General features: G+C 28.4%; 1 protein-coding gene across 7 annotated transcripts in view; it reads left to right on the forward strand.

Moving 5' to 3' along the window:
- Window positions 1–9,669, forward strand: part of wupA (troponin wings up A) — a 23,595-nt gene extending 13,926 nt beyond the window's left edge. For 5 of the 7 annotated variants that reach the window (XM_035877250.2, XM_085659221.1, XM_035877251.2 and 2 more), the window contains 3 exons: window positions 4,349–4,392; window positions 4,546–4,687; window positions 9,046–9,669. In XM_035877250.2, the coding sequence (XP_035733143.1) occupies window positions 4,349–4,392; window positions 4,546–4,687; window positions 9,046–9,111 (252 nt within the window). In that variant the 3' untranslated portion in view covers window positions 9,112–9,669. Of the gene's footprint in view, window positions 1–4,348; window positions 4,393–4,545; window positions 4,688–5,363; window positions 5,593–8,065; window positions 8,084–9,045 lie in introns of those variants that run through there. The other 2 variants (XM_035877234.2, XM_085659223.1) reach the window with 2 other exon arrangements.
- Window positions 9,670–10,106: the final 437 nt, after the last annotated feature.

Consider the following 10,106-nt stretch of genomic DNA (forward strand, 5'->3'; position numbering starts at 1 on the left):
GCTTAGAATAGATATATAAACATACGTATATATAATATATATTATATATATTATATATGTTATATATATTATATATATACACACACACACACTCATATCAGATATTTAGAACCTCTCTCTCTTTCTTTTTCTGTCTCTCTCTCTCTTTCTCTCTCTCTCTCTCTCTCTCTCTCTCTCTCTCTATCTCTGGGAAGAGACACTCATCTTGTCTGTGAAAAAGAGAGAGAGAGAGAGAGAGAGAGAGAGAGAGAGAGAGAGAGATGCATGGCTTTTGTTAAAGCAAAACACAGCAGCTAGCAGCTTTATTCCTTGCTTTACAAATTCGATCATGATTCTCGCCGCGCGATTTATAATAATTAATTATGGCACTTCATGTTCGTATCGAATAAAGGAATTAAGAAGAGATTTATAAGAAAAGGAAGGATAATAAAATAATCTTATGGAGCAGAATGATTCTGAACGAAAATGCTTTTTTATTGTCTTGACTCGAATAAGATTTCGAGCAATTTCAATATCTCTAGTATCTTGATCACGATTCAATAGATTTCGGGGGCTTCGCACGTTAATTTCTATGATTAGATTATTTTCTTATTTAGTGTTCTTGATCAACTAGTCTCGTCTTTGTTTACTTCCATCCTATGCCCTATTTTTTTTTATCTTTCTTTCTCTCTTTCTCTCTCTCTCTCTCCCTCTCGTTCTTTCTCGCTATATATATATTCTATCTCTCCCTCTCTCTCTCTCTCGCTCTTTCTCGCTATATATATATTCTCTCTCTCTCTCTGGCTCTCTCTCTCTCTTTCTCTCCCGCTCTTTCTGTCTCTATCTCGCTATATATTTTTTCTCTCTTTTTCTTTTTCTCTAAGTAGATTATTGTGTAAATTGTTTCGATTTACCCTCGCCCTCACCCCAGAAAAAAAGTAGATGTGGTTGCCTATTATTTCCTATGCCACGCTTTTTAATTTCGTTTTTTTCATTTTTTTATATTTTTTTCTGTTGAAATTGACTTCTCTCTCCCACTTTTAACTCTCTTTCTCTCACAAAGGCGGACCGGCTCGAGAGGATGAGGAGTTCAATATGCGCGAGGAGTATCAAAATTAGAAAAACGGTTTCTTTTTGTTTTTTCTTTTCATTTTTTCAGAATAATTATGATAACAGGATCGTAAATATGATAACAGGATCGCGCGGCAACAATCGTGTCGCCTATCACAAGGCTCGAGCATCGTCCATATTATTATGTTTACCTGTCTCTATCCCCATACCCCTGTCTTATGTTCCGTCCTTCCGCCCCTACCCCTCGTGCTCTGTGCTAGCTAGCTTTTTTATTAATTGTTGTATATGATAAACAAAATTAAAAGAAAGAAAAAAAAGACGCGAAAAGAAAAGACCTATTCGCGTCGAAAGATTCGTGATGACGTCTATGACTATGACGACAATGTGATGACGTTGATTCATATTGATCTTGAAAAGATTTTGCAAGAAAAAAATTTTCCCTCCTTTTTCCGTTCGATCGATTTTTGTCATGGTGTTCGATTGGCCTGTAAATATTTAAGATCTATCGAACAGTTCTGTTCCTATTTTTAATTATATCTATGTATTTTTTTAATAATAGTTTCCAATCTTTTTATTTTTCTTTTAGTTTTTTTGTTTTTAACAATTATTCAGAAATAGAAAATGTTTACATTACTCTCTTTTGTCTCGTTTTGTTTTTTCTTTTCCTTTTATATAAATTACTTCGAATGTAAAACGAAGAAAATTCTTATTTCGATAGATCTATAAATGATCGTAGATCTGGTGTCGGTTTTTGCGAGAGTTCGCAAGATTACGGATGAATTAATTTCGAAAATGCACGTAGATGCACGTCGAAGAAATAAATTTCTTCGTAAAATTTGGAGGACCAATTGTGTGGTGGATTTTTTCTCTCGGTCGTTTAACCGAAAGAAAGTTGCTCGACCGAAAGGCTGATCGTGACCAGCCTCTTCGCGATCGAACATCCGATTGGAATTGTCTTTTTATCTACTTTGATCTATTTCCTTCGATCCTTTTTCTCATTTTCTTTTTTATTCTTTTCTGTTTTTTCTTTTTTTTTTTTTTGTTTTTTATCTCTTAGACGTCGAAAAATAAAAATCCTTCGAAATAGAACGGAAGGAAGAATATATATATATACATATATACATTTATACATATATACACACATGTATCAAGTCTATCTCAAAATATTTTGTTTATTATTTGAGTGTAAAATATATTTTGATTTAAAATTATTTAGGAAATTGAAACAGACATTTTTTATTTTTTTATTTGTATACTGTTTACGTGATTATTTAATTGACAATATAATTTCTTTTGATATTAGAAAAAGTTAAAAATTTGTTCGCCCACAAATAAAATTTTTTGATAGACCTTTCATATACCTATATATATGTGCATATATATATATATACATATATATATGTATATATATATATATATATATGCATACATATATATATATATATACACATATAGATATACATATATAGACAAATATAGATATATGTGTATATTCATCTAACGCGATAAGTATCACAAGTACCTACTTTCCTATCGAGTTTTTCCAATGAGCAAAGTTGGCGAATGCGATTTACTATTCGTAATTATCATGATTGTTATAATAAAATGATGAGTTTGATTAGAAAAACTGCGCCATATAGAAGATTATCATTGATGCATTAGAAATGTCGAAAAGTACTTATATACATATTGACTTAGCCATAAAATAAATATAATGTCAATTTTTCTTATTTTATTATTAAATAAATAATTTCATATCATATAATATTTAGTATAGTATTGGGTTAATTAATAATATTGAAAATATATATATGTATATACATATATATAGATATGCAATATTTAAATACTACATTGATTAAATATACAATATTAAAAATGGTCGACGTTATATTTATTGGCCAAGTCGATACATATATCTGTGTATATGTGTAGAAGTCAGCTGGAAATAATCGAAAAAAATGTTGCTTCATCGTGACACGGTACTTTTTAGCTCATTCAACCCGATCCTTTTTGCCATCTTGCTTTTTACAGCGATTCCACTCTTATCTTCCGCCGATAGCGCTTTTGTTCTTGTTCTCGTTTTGATCTCGAATGATCAATAAACAATTTCTTTCTTTTGCTATAATGCTGTGCTGCTTCGCCATCTTTCTCGCAAGAAAAACAATATTTCCTTTCATAATTATTTCATCCCAATCGAACGGCTTTTTTTCTCAAATCTATCTGCATGCATATGTTATATTGTTGCTCTCTCCTTTCGTTTCTTTCTATTTCTTACTTTGTTCTTTTTATTCTTTTGATTTCTGCGCCGAATCAAGAAAGAATGCTGATGCATGAATTGTCAGAAAATTTGATAGTTTTTTAAAATTTTTTCTTTTTTATTTTTAGTTTCTACGGTCGAAATAAAGATGATCGTCAAACTTTGTATTTTTAAATTTTACATTTTCCATATGTTGGGATCAATTTTGTAAATTTTTATTCGACACTTTTTTCTATGATTTTTTTCATTACATTTTGAAGAAACTATAACTATAATTTTTAATAATAACAAAATCTTATATGCAAAAAGGTATGATGAATTCTTTTATCTTTTTGATATTTTCAAAAAGTTCAAAATACTATTAAATGAATATATCAATTTATATAAGATATAACCGTGAAACTTTATATTAAAAATTTTTTAATTAAAGATTTTATTTTTTCTTTTTATATTATTTCCAATTTTTTTTTTACATTTAAATTATATTAAAGTGTACTTTTTAATAATAGCGAAATCAAATGTAGAAAGTACTATAAATTCTCTCTCTCTCTTTCTCTCTCTCTCTCTCTCTCTCACATATATTTTTGAAAAAAAAACATGATTTAACAAATATATAAAATATGTAATTATGAAATTTGATATTAAAAATTATACAGATTTTATTTGACATTATTTTTTAATTCTTTTGTTCTTCATATTTAAGCAAGAATTAATAATAGCAATGTTATATGTAAAAGGTATGACAAATTTTTTTGTATACTTTATTTAAAAGAACAGAAAATAACAGAAATATTATAAATAAATATATCGATTTGCATATAAGATTGTATCAATAACAATTCAAAACAAAGTAAATCGATCATCTTTCGAGATAAGAATCATTCACCGTAGAAACTAGTCGACACCGAGTATCTATTTTTTGCTTTTACCGATATTGTCAATGTCTTTTTATCTATTGTAGATATACGCATGAACGTGCACGTAGACGAATAATCATTGAAACGTATACTAATCGTTATCTTTTCGAATGTGGTATAGATCGCTGACTTGAACAGCCAAGTGAATGACCTTCGAGGTAAATTGTAAGTATTTTTTATATACAAAAATATTCTTTAATTTCGTTTGATTTATTTTAACGTTACGTCATTTTATAACATATGGAAATCATTCATCATTTTTACTTTTTTTACTTTTTTTTTACATTTTTTTATTTTTTTCATTTCTTCTTTTTTTAGCATGAAGCCAACCCTGAAGAAGGTTTCGAAATACGAGAACAAATTCGCCAAACTTCAAAAGAAAGCGGCCGAATTCAACTTCCGTAATCAATTGAAACAAGTCAAGAAAAAGGAATTCACTCTGGAGGAAGAGGACAAAGAGGTACGATAGATCGTTATCGATTAAATTTACCTATTTAACTAATAGATATAAAAGAGAAAGAATTTATATTTCTTTTCTCCTTTTTATTTGGGCAACGAAGAGGAAGGATAATCATTTTTCGTCGTCCTTCTCACATTTCTTTTTTATTTCTTTCTTTTTTCTTTTTGAGGACTTCTAAAAAAAAAAACATTATGAAGCAATAAAAAAAGAATTAAGAAATACTATTTTTTTTTTGTATTTTTTGTAATTTTCTTTTTCCTTTTTTTTTTGCTTAAAGTAAAGCTACGTTTTTTTCATCGCACACAAGTCGACTACGTTTAAGTCGGCTCGCTTTTTTCTTTTGGTGGTTATTTTTTCTAATTTCATAGTAAGAAAGAAAGATATGGACTTTTTCTTTTTTCTTCGAAATAATTGTTGTTAACTTGTTTTTCTTGTTTTTGTTCCGTCTTGTTTCGTCTTATTTTGATATCTTTTTTCTCCCATGATTTTTCTCGATAGGTTTTAGACAAGAATTTTATCAAGACTAGATAGATACACGTGGCGCAACACACAATTTTTTTTTCGATTTTCTATGTGTTATAATACTAAACACTTAGAATTCTCTCGTATAACTATATAATCATGATAGTCTGTAGCTTAGAGATAGTTGATTAGGCAATTGTGTTGTTCTTCACAGCCCAAGAAGTCCGAGAAAGCAGAGTGGCAGACGAAGAAGTAGATTACAAAAACAGGCCGAATGTGAAAAAAAAGAAACACATACACACACACACACACACACATATATATATATATAAATATATAAATAATCCTATAATGTACATATATTTAAACAGTTCGAGTTTGAATACATATACGTACGATACATACTTAATTATTTACAATATATACATACAGACTGAGACGTATACTCATTTAACGATTGACTATTTTTCATTCTAATGAAAGTATTTCACTTAAACAAAGAAATATTAATAATTAAATAAATTAATAAATAAAGGAGAGATAAAAAAAAGTTTTGTCAAAAGAATTGTGCCTCGAAGGCGTTTATAAGATTTTTACGGACAAATAGTTTCGTTCGAATTAAATCTTGGAGTTATTAATATTAGTTTCACGTAAAAAAGAAGAAAATTGTTCTGAGTCGATCCAATAAACGATTCAAAAATCGAGTACATACGATGCACGAAGAATCAAAAGATAGATATAACCATACTCGCATCTATTCCCAATATCCACGTAATCTTCTTCGAGATTTCATTTCATTTTCTTTCTTCTTTTTTTTTTTTATTTTATCTTTTCATAAGATACTCGTAATCGTTTTTTCGTTATGTTTATTTTCTATTATTCTTTTTTTAAGGACACCTCATATTTTCCTCCGTCACATCTCTGTAAAGTTCGTGACTCCATTTCAATTGCCATTTCTTGAGATCTTCAGAATTATTTATAACTAAATTTTTCATATAAAATTTTTTATTCGTTTCATAAAAATTACTCGTAGAAATATTATAGAAACGTTTTTATTAACATAATTCTAGAAAAAAGAATCGATATGATTGAAAATAATTCGTTGTTTTATAAATAAAAGAAAAAAGACAATATCATAGAAGATCTTAGAAAAAGGGTTTAGGGATTAATAAAGAAGGGCGAAAAAGGTGAGAATGGCTTGCAGAGTATAATTTCTTTAAAAAAACAATACAAAATTTAAAAAACAAATAAACAATTAAATAAATATAAAATATATATAGCTCGAACTTTCTTCACATTTTCCGTTGATAATATGGCAGAAACGCTTTTACTCACACTAAATATGCCTGTCCCTATTTTTCTCTTTATCTTTATCTTTATCTCTCTTGCATATACACATACATATACATATATAATACATATATACATACATATACACCTATATATATATATATATATATATATATATATATATATATATACAAGTACACGTACACACTATTAGTTAAAACGCAATTTAATTTAGTTTTGCCTTACAATTGCTAGCATTTTTATCTGATTCTTCGGACGCTAATCCATTACATACTTCGAACTATCGTACTTCAATACCAAATTAATTGGACAGATAAGAAATAATAAAAACAAAAAGAAAAAGATATAAAAAAAGAAAAATACAAAAAAAAAGAAATAAATATAAGGAAGAGAACGAAAGAACGAAGTAGCGGCCATAAGTAAAAAATATTGATAAACTAAAATTATACGCGAGATTAAAGAACAGACATTTTACGCAAAAGGCGCATTTTTTTAAATTGGCTTTATCGCCTATTATTGATTCGACTGCCATGCTTCGAGGCTGTTAACGTGTAGAATATTTGTTCTGTCCTATTTTTCGTTCGTACAATGATCATTCAGCATATTCGATTATTTCATTTTCTTCTGTCTCTTTTTACTTTCTATTTAATTGTTTGATAAATATTTGTTGTTTTATCCTAATCAATTTTTCTTTCATAGTACATACATGTCGATGAATTAATTTAAGATTTTCGATTATGAGTTTAATATACAGGGTGAACAAAAAGTTTCTAGGCGGGCTAAAAAAGTATAGGTGATTTTAAAAATCAATTACACCTCTTCGAGACTTTTTTCCAGTTTGCAAAACTACAGTATTAATCTGTAATACTGCAAGCCTAACTATAAGCTTAGAAATTCTCGAGAAAGATTAATTGATTTTCAAAATCACTTAGATACTTTTGATAAAACTCTGTATAAAATTAAAATAAGAAAATTAATAATTTTTTGATACTATGTAAAAGAGTCAATTTATATTTAATAAAAATATTAATAAATTTGTAAATTATGTATTTACAAATAGTATTTATATTTGTGAATCAATTATGGATCATAAAAAGATCAATGATTTTTTTAATTTAATATAATATTAAAATAAATAGATTTTCATACTTAAAAATTCTTTTCACTTACAACGACACTTATATTTATGAATCGACTCAATATTTTCAAGTATATATAGATCATAATAAAATCGATTAATTATTTATCATCATTTTTTTTTGAAAATCGATATGCCGAATGATCGCTTCTCGTCATTTACGATTCGATTTTATGAGAAAAATTAGAAAATGTTTCATATTATATACCCTATATATATATAGTATATACATATATATTTATATATATTCTCGAAGAATCAATTCGTAAATGCTTGATAATCGTCAAAAATTGAGGATTAAATGTACGCTTGAATAATTGTCTCTATGTTTCTTTTTTCTCTATCTGTGTCTCTCTTTCTGTCTCTCTCTCTCTCTCTTTCTTTCTCTCTCTCTTTCTCTTTCTCTTTTTCTCTATCTTTGTTTGTCTGTTTATACTAATGATATTGCTCTTGCATTATGTTCGCAGAATGCGTCAAAAGATAAGGTAAAACTTTAATATGCCAATCGTTAGATCGGCATGCTTGCGTAGGAAATTCGTAGAGAATGAATGAACGAACGTGTGAATTAGAATAAGGCGAAAGAATGAACGAACTAACGAATGGAACGACTAATTGAAAGTAATTGAAATAAAAAAAAAATAAAAAAAACGAAGAAGTGAAAGGGAAAGTAGTTAAAGAAAAAAAAGAAAGCAATTAAAAAAGCTTATATTATATTTGGCTTGAACGCTGCACGATCAATAACGATTAACTTCGTCAAATCTTTCTTTATTTTTTCTTTTTTTTCTTTTCTTAACTCATCACAATAGGCATCTTCTTTGAATATTTTTACGTTATCAAATTTTTTTAATAAACAATTTTTCTTCTTTTTCCGGTCAGATCGTAAAGATAATCAAATTTTTCACGTAGAACGTGAAATTCGTCCATTGTTATTTTCTCTATGGTTATTCGTTTTTATTTTTCTTCGTTTTTGCTTCCCCCCCCCCCTCATCCACCCGCCCGCCAATCAGAGATTAGGTCAGATTTTTAGACAAGCTTGTAGAAAATGATATATCGGTTTTTTTGTGCACCGCTCTTTGTTTATTTTTCTTTATTCTTTTCTATTTTTCTTTTTTTTTTTGTTTAGAGACAATACAGAGATTCATTTTTTTCATTTTCGTCATAATAAAGAAAAAAAACAAAGACAAAAAACAGAACAGATCGGGTATTTTTCAATTAGTTTACTTTTTGTTCATTTTTTTACGAACATATATGCAAACCTTTTACATATATATATGTACCTTTGTCCCTCTCGTCGTTTTATTTGCTTTGCGATCGTTCACCCCTTTTGGCACCATTATAACCAACCCACAACGTGTGTTAAGAATTACTGTGCAAATATTCCTTTACTTGAGAAAGTAAGACTTCAGAATTTTTATCTCACATGTGTTTCTATCTCTTAATTTTACAGAAAAAACCTGACTGGTCGAAGAAGGGCGATGAGAAGAAGGTAAAGGAAGAAGAGGTCGAGGCGTGAAAGAAAAGGATCGTAAAAAAAAAAGAAAAAAAAAAGAAAGAAAGAAATTCGTTGTTCTCGTCGAATTGCGAACATAAACGGATTCGTTCGAGCAAATAACAAACGGCTCGGCTCTGAAAAAAAAATGTTAATTTCCCTCTCCATTTTGTCTGTTTCTATATATATATTTTTTTTCTTTATTTTCTTTCTTTCTATTCGTTCTTGAATTTGTAATCATGATTCTTTTTAACGATGTCAATGATCCAATGTAATAATCGTCCCATCAATCGGTCCCCATTTTTTATTGTTTATCAATCGTTCCTTGTGAAATATCAATGTAAATCCTTCATTTGTCTAATCCTTTCTAATAATTCTACGTACGTTCACAATATTCCAATCAATTTTTGCACATTTTTCCGTTTCATTTCTTTTTTTTCTTTTTTTGTTATTGTTATTGTTTTCGATATCATGTGGGACAAAAGTTAATGACTAAAGATAACTGCGATAAAGATAATCGTTATTTAAGATTTATTGTAAAGCAAAATACTTGACTATAAAAATTTCTGTGTTGTGTCGTCATTATTTGTACCCTTCTTGTATGTTCCTTTTAATATCCTTTATTGTTACCCCTCGTAATCGTAAGTATACGTATGCGTTATGTCTTGAATTATCAAATCTTTCTATAATTTTCTCAGATCTTATAGAAACTTTCTGATTTTAATGATATATTCGAAATATCGAACATACAAAGAGTAAAGTCGAATAAATAACCTCGTTGAAGACATTCTCTCTGAAGATATATTCGTATTGTTTATATGAACTATAATAATTGAAAAGGCTAAAAGAAGCATATTCTAGCGGGGATAATCGATTAATAGTAATCTAGAGAAATAATTCTAACTATGTTATTTGTTATATGTTTCGACATTTTTTTGTAAATCCTTATCTGTGATCTAACGAGTGTTTGTGCAAAACGGACAAGTGTCCATGTTTCTTTGATCGTCGAGTCCGAGCCT

Source organism: Vespa mandarinia, chromosome 9 (assembly GCF_050613455.1).
Source record: "Vespa mandarinia isolate Hongniang chromosome 9, ASM5061345v1, whole genome shotgun sequence".
In the NCBI taxonomy this organism is placed as follows: domain Eukaryota; kingdom Metazoa; phylum Arthropoda; class Insecta; order Hymenoptera; family Vespidae; genus Vespa; species Vespa mandarinia.